Raw genomic sequence first — 16,023 nt, forward strand, 5'->3', positions numbered from 1 at the left:
GTATATTGAAAAACAGGTAAGTCTTAAAATCAATAATCATGTTTCTTATCTCAAGTAGCTAGAAAAGCAGCAAATTAACCCCCCCCCAAAATTATGAAGATTAGGACAAAAACATTATACATAAAATCAACAATGTCAAAAGTTGGTTCTCTGGAAATTAATGAAAGTAATGAAAAAATGAAGGTTGATTAAGAAAAAGAGAAAAATTATCAATGTCAGTAATGAAAAAGCATTCATTATGGTAAGTTTAGAATATAAAAGAGAAATAACAGAATATTATGAACAACTCTGTGCCTGTAAATCTGACAATTTAGATGAAACTGAAAAGTCCCTCAACACACTCACACACACACAGAGTCATCGAATATAATTTTTAATATTTTTATGGGGAGAGGTGCTCATGAAGGCAAATGTGAAAAGGCTCACAAATGGCTTATGTAGCTCTCTCCCCACAAAAGCCCTAGGGGTCGTATTGCTAAAATGAAAAGGGGAACTATAAATTCTGGGGACAACTGGTGATGTCTGCCCCGATCTGCACCTATCATTGCTAATACCCATAAATGTTCTTCTTTATACATTAGAACACACTCTCCTGCTCCCCCTAAAAATCAAATCAAATTTCCACCCAGTGACTGCATACGGTTCAACATGCAGGGACTTTTGGTCTGTATGTGATGCCTCTCTGATTAAGGGACAGAGAAACTAATAGACAAACTATATACTCCCTCCCATATTCAACAGGTGAAGGCAGAATAGGAATAAAATAGACCTAGGGAAATAAAACGAACAGAACAAAACAAACAGAAAACCCTCGCTCTCATAAAAGGGAAGAAAAGGAAACACAGAACCTTTAATAGTGAAATCTTTTGAAAAGGAAAGGCAAAGACTCCCCGCCCTGGAGAGAACTAATTTCTTGGTAAGACACTGGCTCTGCTCTCCAAAAGGCACTTCCTTGTTCTCTTTGGCTGCTGGATCTGACCCCTCCTCTATTGATCACTCTCCGTGGCTTCCTTGCCTTCTGCTGAGCTGGGTTTGGGTACCCAGGACTGGCCAAGCACAGCTGCTTGGCAGCTAAGCTTCTCGCTTCCTCATCCAAGTATTGGGAGCAATCACTGGGCCAGTAGCTCTTGGACCATGGCAAGAGACCAGGTGAATGGAGTCCTTCACTTTTGTATTAACCCCAAACCGGTTCCTATCACCAATAAACATCACCTTCTGAATTTCTCAACTGGATTCATAGATTTCCTAATCCTGCTGGCTTTCATTCCACTAGGCTCTCTCTCAATCTTGGAATCGTTTTTACTGTTAAAGCCAACTTTTCTGGTTTTGTACTGCCGCTGTAAAGTTACTTCTACCCACATAGTTTTTCAACATTTTAATGGAATTTGAGAAGGAGGAATGAAGAATTCAGGAAATCAACAGTTATCACTCTTAAGCCTCATTTCGTTAGGTTGTCTTTTCCTGCAGCATTTGTCTGACTTTACCTCTGTGTCCTGCCGTTCTTTTTCGCATAGTTATTACGGATTTCTTAAAGGAGTTACAGCTGTAATTGGGATGATAGGAGGACTCATTTCTTCTACTCTGTGTGGAGTAATCCTTAATCAGGTAAGAAGCCTTCAGACATGGGTGGTTACTTTTCTAATATTACTTATACAGAGAAAGGCGGCAATATATATACAAACAATTGTAGACCTGACATCAGCAGGAGGTGAGCAATGAGATATTTGCTCACATTAAACTTGGTCAGATCAGGCATCCCTCCAAATCTACAGATAATGTAATTTCTTTCTCATTGGATGTCAAGTAGTTGTGCTGGGAACAGTTTAGTCATTGGTCTTGGGAACAGAAATAGACCTCTGTGATTTTTAACAATGAGTGTGTGGCTTGATCCAAACAGGAATTTTGGCTGGGTGAATGGTAATATAAGTAACAAGATACGGTTTTGTTAGAAAAGAAATGAAAAATCAGGAACAAACAGAATTAGTGATCAAAAGAAACCCTTCTCTAAAGGTCAACTTGTGTTTCGACAAGTGCTGTGGACAAGGTTACCTGAAATCCTTCTCTTAAGAACACTAAAATGCCCTATCAAATTTAAACAATCATTTTCAATGCATACCTGATCTTGAAAAAGATATAAGAGGAAATTTCAGAGATGAAAAACAGAGGAAGAGCTTGATCCCGGAGAGGTCAATGTCTGCTGAAGCCCTGGAATGCCTTGGTACGTGACCCTTGCTGGATGATCTGTCACTTCGGCTGTGATGAACAAATCAAGAATAAGACATAATATCCCCAAACCACTCATAAAACAGACAAAAAGAGTCAGATTGGAAACGCTTGCATAAATCTGTAATCACAAATCACAAATCACAAAGCACTACACCCTCACACGTAGTGCCATGTAGCTTACATGCAAACTTGGTTTATTTGGAGGAAAAGCTACGAGCTGAGAAGTAGCAGTATACAGGCAATTCCTCCACATGTTCCTTATCCCACGACTTGGGCCAAGGAGAGATGGTCTGCATTCTCCATGGCCAAATTTCCCAAAGAAGAGAGCCCACTACCATCATGTTCTATGTACTTATGGTATCAGAAAGGCAGGAAAAATCACTGTAACCATGGAATCTCCCTGGACAGAAAAGTGGATAAAAAAGCAGGATTCCAGGAGACCAGGCTGATTTCTCCCTGAGTGTAGAGCCCACTCAGCCTGTTCTTCCATTTCACTCACTCGGATATGCCGAGCGGACTTCCAAACGTTGTTAAGGTGAGCTAACTTCTCTGCGGAGTTTCACAAGGTGGGAGGACATGTGCCTCCAGAACGGTCCAAAGTTGTCTCTGCCCAGTAAGGAAATTTGTCTGTCTCAGCCTCAGCTTCAAAGGGAGAGGAAAAACTGAATAAAGACTCTTCTGGACATCTGGAACAATGAACCAATTTTCCGAACAGTTTGAGGCCCAAATTCAAACTCTATTTATTTCAAATGCCATAAGCCAAGCATTGAATTTTGAGTAGTCCAAAGATGCCTAGTAGAAGCAAGTAAGGTTTTTCTGGAAAAACTCACCCTAAATTCATACTCTAGGATTTTCTCATGCGTAAAGGTTTAGTGAGAACAATTTTACAATCAATCAAAAATCACCAAACATGTGAAGAAATAAGGTGCCACATGAGAGAAGAATTAAAAAACCTTGGAATCAGATCCTCAGAGATATTGGAAATCTATGCGTATGTTTAAAGAAGCAAAAGAGAGGATCAAAAATATATGTAAGAAGCATAAGATTTGATAGAGAACTAAATCTAACCTCTGGTAATTAAAAATAGAAAAATTGAAATAAAAAATTTTAGATGAAATACAGCTAACACGAGAATTAGTGAAGTTTCGGATTCCACTAATAAGAGTAAGTAATTTGGGCCAATTCTCTTAGTAAAAGCAATTTAAAAGGTTGGAAAAATATGAAGAGTCTTCTTTGAAGCTTCAGAGAAGCAGAGAGATGGAAAACTTTAACAGGAAAGATCTGGGAGAAGCCAGGAACTGAAAGAATTAGGCAAAGGACTATGGGGTATTTTCCACTGGGCTGAGGAAAGCAAATTTTTTGGCTGCTTTTGAGAGTCTGCCAAGGGTGAGGACCCCGATAAATTAACTCTTGTTTTAGTCTGAGACCTTCCAAGAGTTGCACGGAAGGAGTAAGAGTGAACAGAAATAAACCAGTCCTCACACAGTCTGCTTGAGTCATCTGGGCAGAACAGAACATATCCAATCTTACTTTAAAGGGGTTCGGACTTACCGTGTCCCAGAGGAGTCAGCAGGAAGCAAACAAAAACAGTGCTTTTGGGGAGAGGCATCACCAACCTGACTGTCACCAGAAATAGTTTTTTTAAGAGCAATCTCCTGCACACAACAAAAGATAACCAGGCACATGATGGAGACACAGCAAAATGGGGGGAAACCAGAACAAAGAGCAAATAGCAGTGGCAGGAGAAAGGGACCCCAAAGACAAGTCAGACTGGTCCCACCGGCTCAAGTACAGTGCACCGGGAAGGATAAGTGAAGCTTGATATTTTCCGTAGGAGGCTCAAACTATAGGAAGTCACATAGAATATGTGAGAAAAAAAGGACTAAAATTGAAGTTTAAAAACAAATTTGATAGACATGCCGGCACTGCTAAGAACCCCAAATCCCAACAGCAAAAACTACGGAGGTCTTTCTTTCTCAACTGGTAGATCCTTGTCGAGTAAGGGGGTCGGGTAACTGGGGAGAGCCGGTCCTCTAAGCACCCCAGTCACCGAGGCAGAGCAGAGGGTGCAGTGAGGGGCAGTGGCTCTTTACCCTTCTGCTCCGGGTCGTGGTCCAAAGCAATCACGGCTAACCTTGACTTCAGGGGGGCTGTGGAGCGCCATGAAGGAGGACCAAAAATGTCACATCGGTTCACTCCTCCAGCCACCAAACATTCAGTTCACTCTCCCCGGGGCTGGTGGAATGATTTCACTTCCTCCGTAAGGACCCGAGGTCCCACCGCGTTATGGCATCAAGTTCAAAGTGCAGACTGTGTCCTGTCTTCGCTGGGGTGATCATGCACAACAGCCCTCCACATCAGGGGCACCGTACTCCATCATGCTGTTTACTGCGGTGGCCCCGCCATCCATTAGCCATCATAAACACTTCCTTTCAGAAAAGGAAGATCGGGATGCAGACGGTAGCTATAGGTTTACCTATAGGCCGGCACCCTGCTAGGTGGACATTTTGAGACTACCTCTCAGGGTGCGCTTGAGTGTTCTTTGATCAGGTCCTGAAGTGACTGAATGTAGGGACCGGGGGGCTTTTGGAGTGGTCTGCCTTGATTAGTGTGCTCTGTGTGGAGTAAGGTGAGTGAATCAAATATTTCATGATGAGAATGGTGAACTAGGAGCTAATTATTGCAGCTAATTATTGCAGCTACTTATTGCAATAATAATTTTTTCTGGGGACACCTGGGTGGCTCAGTTGGTGAAGCGTCTGCCTTTGACTCAGGTCATGATCCCAGGGTCCTGGGATCGTGAGCCCCGCATCGGCCTCCCTGCTCAGCGGGGAGTCTGCTTCTCCCTCTACCCCTCACCCTGCTTGTGTGCTCTCTCTCTCTGTCTGCCAAATAAATAAATAAAATCTTTTAAAAACATGATTAAAAAATAATTTTTTTTTCTGGTTCTTCTCTTGGCAGTTTCCCACTTGCATGAAGTTAAATGTATTCATGCAAGTTATTTTGACCAATGACACATGAGAGGAAGTTATCTGTGTTAATTCTGAAGAGAAGTTTAAGAGGCAGGAGGTCATTCTCTTCTTGACATAGCAACTGGTAACGAGAATGGCAACTGCATCTCTACCATCCAGGATCTGGGGATGAGGAGATGTAGAGCCCAGCTCCTAGCTAACCTGTGTGCACCCTAGGGTAACCACAAAGCCAAACCATTAAGAGATACAAAGAGAGCTATAGTGAAAGATTTTAATACACCACTTGTAACTGTTGCAGCAAGGAGAAAAAAATCTGTAAAAATATAAAAGAGTTGAGCAACACAATTAACATACTTGGCCTAATTGACATTCATGGAACGCCCCACTCAACAACCCCAGAATCCTCATTCCTTTCAAGGTGTCCTAGAACATTTGTAAAAATTGACTACATACTGTGCTATTATGTAAATTCCAGCAATTGTAACAGGACTGTAATTACACAAAATGTGTCCTCCAATCACAATTAAATTATTACAGAAATCAAAGACAGAATAGTAAAGCAGAAAAATCCACACATATTTTGAAAATAAGAAGTAACATTTTAGATCATCACTTGCCTATACTGACAAGTTCAGTGATGTGGCTCAGTTCTTCCACTGGGGATAGATGGTAAATTAGATTTCAAAGGATCAATATTCTATAGAAAACCAAAGTGCAATAACATCATAACTAATACCAATAGGATTTCTAAAAAGAGCACATATATTTACAAACTGAACAACATAATAGAAAATAATTATTAGGTTTAAAAGAACATCAAAAAGTGAATTCAGCAACACTTAAAACTGAATGACAGGGAAATTGTTACATGTGGAAATATATTGGACATTTAGGGTAATTTATAACTTGACCTAATCTATAGAAGAAAACACAAGAAAGCCAACCAAAAATAAATAAGCTAATAAGCATTCAACTCCAGAACTTGGGGAAAACAACAACATAGCAACCCCAAAGAATAAGAACGATTAAAACAATAACATAAAATAAATAAATTCTACAGTTAATAAAACAGTAGAGAAGACACACAAAATTTAAAATTGGTAATCTGAAAAGATTAATCAGATAGACAATCTTTCTGGAGCAGGATACAAGAGACAAGATTCAACTGTTGGAAATACCAAGTGAGAAGGAGAAATTTTTTTGGAGACGTTGTAGATTAAAAGCTAAGAACAGAAAGAATAACTCTATGCTAAAAATTTGGGAAAACTGGATAAACAAATATATTCAGATTCCTAAAAATATATACAGTGTGTATTCAAATCTCAACTCTGCTACTCATAAGCTATGCGACCTGGAAACATTTCTTATACTATAAGTCCTGGTGTCTCCAGCTATAAATGGCCAAAATGACAGAGAAACCTCATGGAGTTTAGGGGCTTACCAAATCAGATCATGCATGCAAGTACCAGACGCTCATATATTCAACCCATAACAGCTATTAATATCATTATTTGCATACCCTTTTAAATGCTATCTTAATTGTGCAGCATTCTGAAAAGGTTAGCAAACCCAATTGGTCAATAAAAGTAAGTTACACGTATATACAATGTAAATGCAGAAGAACAAAATAACATTATGTACAGAGAACAGACTGTCCTGCGGAGGGGGAATCAAAGTTAGATATTATATTGTATAAATATCTAAAGCACAGTATCAACCAATATTACAAAGTACTCATGGGGGAAAAACACTAAAAATTGTGCAAACTCCATATGACGAGAACTGCACACGTATTAAAGCAACATCAGTGAAACTATATGAAGAAGGAGGCAGATCAAGTTTTTATGTTGGACTTCAGGTCCAAATCACAATGAATTCTATCAACTTAAAATTATTGAAAACTTTATTATTTGTCATTAAATTTCTGGGCACATCTTGGTCCTTTTCTTGACTTTCTGTTTGCCAATGACCTGTTAAGCTTGGCATGTTTTAATTAGAGAAATGGCTGTAATTAAATATATTTATTTATTTATTTATTTATTTATTTTTTTTAAAGATTTTATTTATTTATTTGAGACAGAGAGAATGAGATACAGAGAGCATGAGAGGGAGGAGGGTCAGAGGGAGAAGCAGACTCCCTGCCGAGCAGGCAGCCCGATGCGGGACTCGATCCTGGGACTCCAGGATCATGACCTGAGCTGAAGGCAGTCGCTTAACCAACTGAGCCACCCAGGCGCCCTGTAATTAAATATATTTAATGTCTTATCTGAAGGAAACATACTGTTTTATTTTTTCAATGTCTACTCTTAATTATATTTTGTTTTTCTAATTTTAGTTTTCTTTTTGAGAGAAAGAGAGAGCAAGTAGGAGTGCAGAGGGGCAGAGAGAGAGGGAGAGAATCTTAAGTAAGCTCCACACCCAGCATGGAGCCATTTGTGGGGCTCGATTTCACAACCCTGAGATCATGACCTGAGCAGATATCAAGAGTCAGACGCTTAACTGACTGAGCCACCCAGGCACCTCCACTCTTAATTGTATTTTAAATAAAACTGACGATGATTTGTTCCAAAAAAGTACATTCTGTATGATAAAGTTTCATTTCAAACCAGAGGAGATGGCTTTATTTTATTTTATTTTTTTTAAAGATTTTATTTATTTATTCATGAGAGACAGAGAGAGAGAGGCAGAGGGAGAAGCAGACTTCCCGCTGAGCAGAGAGCCCGATGCGGGACTCGATCCCAGGACCCTGGGATCATGACCTGAGCCGAAGGCAGACGCTTAACCATCTGAGCCACCCAGGCGCCCGATGGCTTTATTTTTTTAAAAAACATAGTGGGAAGCCCACTTGTAGAAAAATACGATTATACTCTGTTCTCATATCTGACCCCAAAATTAATTCTAGATGATTAAAGATGTAAGTGAAGAAAGGAAACAATAAAGATACTAAAGTAAAATAGGCCTTAATAATTATATAAACTTTGGGTTGGACATCCTTCAAAAGTATTGTACCAGACACCTAAACCCAATCACGATGCATTATAGAGAACTACGTAAAATTTAATCTCAGCTGATAAAAAAGGTAAAAAGCAAAATGGTAAGACAAGTCTCAAACATAATTAAAATTCAAGGTCATCTTTGAATATAGATGCAAAAATGAACTAAATCACCAGTGCATAGAATCCACCAGCATATTAAAATATATGCCTACAACACCATGATTAATTAAGGCATTTTCTATGAAAGTAAAAGTGGCTCAGTATTACAAAATCTATTAATGAAACTGATCATATGGGTAAACTTAAGAGAAAATGCGTTATAAATAAGGAAAGTATTTGATAAATTTTATTCAAAAGCATTGATGGATATGTAATTAACTACCAAGATACTCAGATTTGTAGTAGCAAAAAGTGAAAAACAACTTAAATATAGAGAAATAAGGGATGTTTTATAAATTTTATAAATCTAAACTCTGGATTACTAATCAGTCAGGAAAGGTTATGATACAGTCAAATATTTCTTGATATGCAAGCATGTTTATATTTCTAATAAAAAAAAACCCTGTTTTTTTATCAGTATCAGTATCACTGTCTTAAGCAGTATGTACATCATAATGTTATTTTTATACATGAAAAATTATATGTACATAGACATAATCAAAAAGTAGAAAGATAGAGGGCACCTGGGTGGCTCAGTCGGTTAGGCATCTGACTCTTGATTTCAGCTCAGGTCATGATGTCAAGGTCCTGGAATCGAGTCCCACGTTGGGCTCTGAGCTCAGTGAGGAGTCTGCTTGTCCCTCTCTCTCTGCTCCTCCCCCCACTCGCATGCTCTCTCCCTCTAAATAAATAAATTAAATCTTTTTAAAAAATAGAAAGATAAATAGTAATTATCTTTGTAGAGTGAAATTATAATTTTTTTGCTCCTTATGAGTGTGTTTTTCCATGTCTATTAAGTGACCTGTGTTGAATCTATACTAATTTTAATATTATATTGGAAGTGTTACAAAGTACCTCAAGCCCACTAATTTATAATCACTTTGCACTATAATCCCTCAGGATCCAGAATCCGCCTGGTTTAAAATTTTCTTCCTCATGGCAGTCATTAATGTGATATGCCTACTTTTCTGTCTCATCTTTGGAAAAGCAGAAATTCAGGACTGGGCTAAAGATAGACAAGAACACACACGCCTCTGAAGGTAAGAAGTGATCAGCTTGAGGTCAGATTTTGAAACTGGGGGTACAGGAGAGGATGGGGTTGAGGGTGACAGGGTGCTAAGACGGGGACAAGTTCGAGTTTTAGACTAGAATGGGACCACGTCAAGTCTAAAACTCTGGTGTCCTGATGGACATTCAGCCCAGAGGAGGTGCTGCTCTGGGATTCTGGGGAGAGAGTGGGGCCAGGACATAGACATTTGGGAGCCTGGGCCTCTCTAACATTAAGGGTGAGGAAGACAAGGGGAGGCTTTTGAGGGGATGGGAAGGGCCCTCAATGGAGCAGGAAGAACAGCGGAAGAATGAGTTTTCTCAGAACAGAAGTAAAAAAGGTGGGCATGAGCACCCTCAGCAAATGCTACCAAGGGATCAAACTGCATGAGGTCTGAGAATTTACCCATGGATTTGACCCTGATGAGAATGAATGATGGAGACAAAGGGTCTATTAAAGGTCTTTCTTCTCGAAACTCTGTCAGTGGTAAATAAAGACTAGACATGTCTCTTTATAGGATTATTTCAGCTAATACATAAATAAGAATTGATATTTATAGAATATCCTCAGTTTGCAAACTCCAGTGAATGAAGGGATCCAGGTTTTGTGCATCAACAGCTGTTAACATCACAAAGAGAGATTTGCTCATATTGTGTACATCCTGATGAAAGAACACACCCCCTCCAAGGTCTTGCTACGAACACCAACTGGGCACCATCAAGCCTGTAGAGACAGCTGCTATTTTGTAAGAAATACGGAGACTACAGAATGCACAATGCATTGAACTAAATCCTAAGGACACGGGGCACCTGGGTGGCTCAGTTGGTTAAGCATCTGCCTTCAGCTCAGGAAATGATCTCAAGTTCTTTGTGTGTGTCCTTGTTCCAGATTCTCTGGAATAGAGTTTCACCTTTAAATTCTACCTTTCTGAGTCATTTCACTTAATCTGTGTTTCTCACAAATATTTCACCCACTCTGAGCGCTGCCTCCTTTGCAGAGAGGAGTTTAACCCAACAGCATTTGTTACCCTTACAAATAGACTGCATTTTTTGTCATTTGATTTTCTATCCCCTTAAAACGATGTCCTCCCTATCTTCGTGGTCCTCCCACGCCTGCCACCTGGCCTGGACCTAGTAACTCAGGTTTATGGTATATTTTAAATGCTGGTTGTGCTTCCACGCTCTGATGAAATCTTTGAAAATGTGTCCATTTTTCACTAGCATGCAATATTTGGCTGCCTTCTTTTCCCTTCGAAAATATCTCACACACTGGACCTTCCTAGTAACTTTTCTCCTGCTGGGGCCCAGTCCCCCTGAGCTTGTAATTCCCCACACACCCCACGGGTGCAATTTCCCGTGTCCTGTTTACCTTGGTGGCCTTCCATCTTCCATCAGGCTGGAGCCCGAGGGAGGGCTGGGAGCTTGAAATCCGCCTTGCACACCCCAGCCCAGATGACAGCCGGCGTGGGGACCCCAGCCCAGGGAGCGGGGTCACTCCGGAGGCGTCTCCCTTGGCCCTGCTCTCTGTTCGGCTGTGCTGAGAGGAGAATGGAAGGCTCTTTGGACAACCTGCATCTTCAGCAGCTTGCAGCATCCCCAGTGTTTCCCCGGGCGCAGGCTGAGACGTTGTTGCAAAGCTGGTCAATCTCAACCTTGCGTCTTGATTGAAGAAGCTGGGGCGGGGGGTGGGGGGGGAATCGGAAAGGGCTGAGTCATAGTCATGTGTCTCCCCTTGGGCCCAGAGCCTGTGTGGCCCAAAGGGCCTGGGCCCCAGAATTGCACGCATCTGTGGCGTACCCCGGCCCCGCAGCCCCTGCCTGGACACAGGTCCCTCTCCCGCTCCCCCTCAGGAAGGAGCAGAGCTCACAGGCAGGTGGCTGTGAGTTGACTCCACTGTCACCTTTTCTTTGGGTCCTCCTTGTTTCGAACTTAGCAAATAGCCCTTGTAGGCTCTGGCTTGAGGTAGTTCCCTCGTTTTCCTCCTTTTCTGTATCTGTTTAGTTGCCTTTTTTAGGGGTGCGGAATTCGAACCGTGGGCTGACAGCATAGGACTGTAGATACTATCAGCCCGGCGGGTAAGCCTTATCAGTGAGGGGCTCCAGGAGTCTGCATAACAAAAGCCTTGGCTCAAGGGTTTGTCCATGAAAAGGTATAGTTATGTGGGCCTCGAATCTTTTAACTTTTGGCATGTTATGTTTTGAGGATATACATGGATTTCATTGAACCAGTAGATTGAGGTGGATGCACTGGGGTCTGTAAAGAGAAATAGAATGCCCAGTTCTGCAGCTGTCTCTGAAGCTGGGGCCAGAAAGAAGCCACAGGAGGGGCAGAAGAGGTTCCCCTCGTGGGGGCACCCGTGGGTGGACTCGGTCCTGTGGCTTCTCCCTCTGACACTATCAGCCACCTGGCCAGTCGGCCAGTGGGATACCAAGGACTTTTGGCAGAGCTTAATCTCCTGCAAGCTTTCCGTTTTTAATTTTTATTTATTTATTATCATTATTTTTAAAATTTTCAATTCCAGTAGAGTTAGCACAAGGTTATATTAGTTTCAGGTGTACAATATGGTGATTGCAGACTTCAGTGCTCCTGCAAGCTTTGCAAATGGGCTGTGTCAGCCAATTAGGGCAGCCCCAGCCTTGCCACTATCAAGGAGTCGTGAGCTCACATGGGGGGGAAGGAGGGAAAGAAGAGTTCCTGGAAATTCGTGCTTTCCTTATGGCCTTACTTCATCTACAGAAGTTTAGTGAAGAGCTGAAGTAGGGATTTGGATTTGTTTCCCAAGCCAGTGAGTTTTAACGACATCATTTTTTTTTTTTTTGAATACTTCACATTTGTTCTTCTGGTTTAAAATACCAACTTTTGGTAAAATAAACTTCTATATATTTATAGGTGTTTCTGGGCTTACTATATAGTTTAACATCTGTTGGTACTGGGACCTGTCATGTAATATATTGATGGGTCTAAATTTTTAATGTATGTAAATATTGGGCCAATCAAACATTTTTCGTTTGTATTTTTGAAGATGATATTGTGTAATATCAGCTGTTTATTCTCCCAGGAAAATTTATAATCACTGGGCCATTTTAATAAAGACAACTGCAGTATTTAAATTGCACCAAATTAAAATTTAATTGCATTAGATTGCACTAAATCTATTTGGGAGAAACTAAGAACATAGTAAGACCCCCCTCATGACGAATGTGGGTTCAGTTTTTCTTGAGTCCAGTGCTGCAATTTGCTTCCTGTATTTAGCATACATTCCTTAACAAAATTTAATTTATATTTCCTGAATGTGATTTTTATTTATTGTAATTTCTCACACATTTGGGCTGAGATATAAGGAAGGTACTGTTTGAATATGTTTATTTTTTAACTGAAAAACTTACCTGTGGCTAAGTTATCTTGTTAGGATGGTTTGGGAGTTGATTCTCTGGTTTCTAGGTAGATAATCACATCATTTGCAAATAATAATAATAATTTTCTTTCCTCCCTTTTGATATTTTATCTTTTTTTTCCCCTTCTTGAATCATGGCCCTTAGAATTTCCAGAACTTAAATAATGGGTTAATGTTAGTATTCCTCTATTCTTTACGCTTTTAAATGCATACACTCTAGTTTTATTCTTTTTTTTTTAAGATTTTATGTATTTATTTGAGAGAGAGTGAGCATGAGCAGGAGGAGGGCCAGAGGGAGAGAGAGAAGCAGGCTCCACACTGAGCAGGGAGCCCACCGTGGGGCTGGATCCCAGGTCCCTGAGATCATTACCTGAGCCAAAGGCAGACGCTTAACTGACTGAGCCACCCAGGTGCCCCCTCTAGTTTTACTCTAATAAGTTGGTTGTTTATTTTTATTTATATAATTTTTTATTGAAGAATAATTGACATACAATGTTGTATTAGTTTTAGGTATAAAACGTATGATTCAAAAAAAAAATGTAGTGACTTGATAATATATTTACATTACAAAATGGTCACTGCAATAAGTCTAGTTACCATCTGTCACCATTCAAAGTCGTTACAATATTATTGACTGTATTCCCTGTGTGGTACATTACATTCCTGTGTCTTATTTATTTTATAACTGGAAGATCATACTCTGAACCTCTGAATTCCATTTACTTGTTTGTCTATCCCTCCACCCTCCTTCCCTCTGGCAATCATCACTTGTTCTCCGTATCTCTGAATCAGCTTCGGCTTTGTGTTGTTGGTTGGCTTGTTTTGTTTTTCAGATTCCACAAATATGTGAAATCATTTGGTGTTTGTCTTTCTCAGCCTGACTTGTTTCATTTAGCATCTTAGCTCCGTCCCCGTTGTTGCAAATGATAAGATTTCATTCTTTTTTATAACTGAGTAGTATTCGGTTGTATAAATATGCCATATCTTCTTTACCCTTTTGTCTATCAATGGACATTTGGGCTGCTTCCATATCTTGGCTGTTATAAATAATGCTGCAAAAACATAAGGGTGCATGTGTTTATTGAATTAGTGTTTTCATTTTCTTCAGATAAATACCTCAAAGTAGAACTGCTGGATTCTATGATAGTTCTATTTTTATTACTTTTTCATTATTTTTTTGTTTTTTTGTTTAAGTAGGATCCATATCCAGCATGGAGCCTGGCATGGGGCCTGAACTTAGGACCCTGAGATCAAGACCTGAGCTGAGATCAAGAGTCAGACGCCCAACCGACTGAGCCACCCAGGCGCCCCAATGATAGTTCTGTTTTTAATTTTTTGAGGGACCGCTGTACTGTTTTCCATAGAGGCTGCACCAATTTGCAATCCCACCAACAGTGCATGAGGCTTTTTTTCCATCCACATTCTTGTCAACGCCTGTTGTTTCTTATCTTTTTGATCATAGCCATTCTGACAGTTATGAAGTGATACCTCATTGTAGTTTTGTTTTGCATTTCCCTGATGATCGGTGATGTTGAACATCTTTTCATGTGTCTGTTGGCCATCTGGATGTCTTCTTTGGAGAAATGTCTATTCAGGTCCTCTGCCTGTTTTTTAATTGGATTGTTAGTTTTTTAAAAACACATTGAGTTGTAGGAGTTCTTCATGCATTTTGGGTGTTAACTTCTTATCAGATCTGTCGTTTGCGAATATCTTCTCCTATTCAGTAGGTTGCCTTTTTTGTTTTGTTGATGGTTTTCTGCACTATGCAAAAGCTTTTTAATGTGATGTCGTCCCATTTGTTTATTTTTGCTTTTGTTTCCCTTGCCTGAGGAGACAGATCAAAAAAAATATCGCTAAGAGCGATGTCAGAGAGCTTATTGCCTATGTTTTTTTTCTAGGAATTTTATGGTTTCAGATCTTACATTTAAGTCTTGAATCTATTTTGAATAAATTTGCATATGGGATAAGAAAGTGATCCGGTTTCGTTGTTTTGCATTTAGCTGCCCAGTTTTCCCAGCACCATTTATTGAAGTGACCGTCTTTTCCCCATCGTATGTTCTTCCCTGCTTTCTTGCCCATGCTCTGACACCCTACCCCGGGGCACCCCTCCTGGACCATGGAAACCCTCCTCATCTCTCTTGGGTGCTGACATCCTACCCTAAGACCCAAGATAAACAAAGCTAGATGCTATTGAAAGTGGTAAGGCCAGATTTTAATCAGTAATATACTGTTGCAAAAGGGAAATGAGTCTAGAGAGATCCGAACTCAAATTTTTATTCATACAGCGGTGAGGGGCATTTTAAAGGGAGGACAAGGGAATGGGGAGAGGGGAGAAGTGGGGGCTCAGGAGAGTCAGAAAGGTGAAGAATGACAGAATGCAGTAAGGGGGCTGGCCCATGTGAAGCTCTCCTGGGTTGGCTGACTGGTCCTTATGGACGTTAGCCCTCCCACCCGTCTCAGCTCCAGACCCTGTGTCAGGCTCTCAGACAACAGAGACACTGTCCACACCGTGGGGTCAGGTTTCAGCACGTATGTCACACGTCCCGGCCTCACTCCTAATCCCTCCCCGCTGGGCCGCCCTGGACGAATCTCTTAGGCAGAGGAAAGATGTGTCTAGGGCATTTGCCCTTTCTGGATTTTGTAACCAGGTGAAGCTGGGTTTCAGTCCGGTCTCCCAGTGGGCACAGGCTCTAGCAGTTTGTTCTTTGAAAGGACGGGGGATGCTTCTGAGCAAGACCAGAGCGTATGTGGGCACAAAGGGAAGTCTTCATTTCACAAAATAGGCATTTGCTGAAGTACAAAAACTGTGCCTTGTTATTGCTGTAGATAAAATGTATTCTTATTAATAAGGGAGGGCAGCAATATCAAACTGCTTGAGCTGCAAACCCCAAGATGTGCAATGTTTCAGGACACCACACAGATAGAGAGCAAGTGATGACAGTCTCATCCTGTGTGCCTGGACCTAGCACGATGTTGGAATCGTTCACCAGTCACATTTATTTTTATGTCGGGAGGAGAGCAGAGTAGCAGATGCCTAGGATAAGCTGTCATTGGGACAAGGAAGACAGCTTGAGAAAAAAAGACTTGGCCAGACTAGTCCTTTGAACTGTTTTTTTTTTGTTTTAAAGATTTTATTTATTTATTTGAGAGAGAGAGAATGAGAGAGAGAGAACACCTGAGAGGGGATAGGGTCCGAGGGAGAAGCAGACTCCCTGCCGAGCAGGGAGCC

General features: G+C 40.8%; 1 protein-coding gene and 1 long non-coding RNA gene across 3 annotated transcripts in view; one reads left to right on the forward strand and one right to left on the reverse strand.

The window, feature by feature from the left end:
* The first annotated feature begins 1,512 nt into the window (after window positions 1-1,512).
* On the forward strand, window positions 1,513-14,105 carry LOC145722913 (uncharacterized). The gene is made up of 3 exons (XR_014147464.1): window positions 1,513-1,605; window positions 9,254-9,393; window positions 13,992-14,105. It is a non-coding gene; the product is annotated as an uncharacterized LOC145722913 (long non-coding RNA).
* Window positions 13,300-16,023, reverse strand: part of LOC102725871 (putative small intestine urate exporter) — a 29,210-nt gene continuing 26,486 nt past the window's right edge. The window contains exon 12 of one of the 2 annotated variants that reach the window (XM_031020018.2): window positions 13,300-13,846. In XM_031020018.2, the coding sequence (XP_030875878.1) occupies window positions 13,835-13,846 (12 nt within the window). In that variant the 3' untranslated portion in view covers window positions 13,300-13,834. Of the gene's footprint in view, window positions 13,847-13,867; window positions 14,620-16,023 lie in introns of those variants that run through there. The other variant, XM_081827595.1, reaches the window with a different exon arrangement.

This window comes from Leptonychotes weddellii, chromosome 8 (assembly GCF_054177405.1).
Source record: "Leptonychotes weddellii isolate Sample4059 chromosome 8, ASM5417740v2, whole genome shotgun sequence".
Lineage (NCBI taxonomy): Eukaryota > Metazoa > Chordata > Mammalia > Carnivora > Phocidae > Leptonychotes > Leptonychotes weddellii.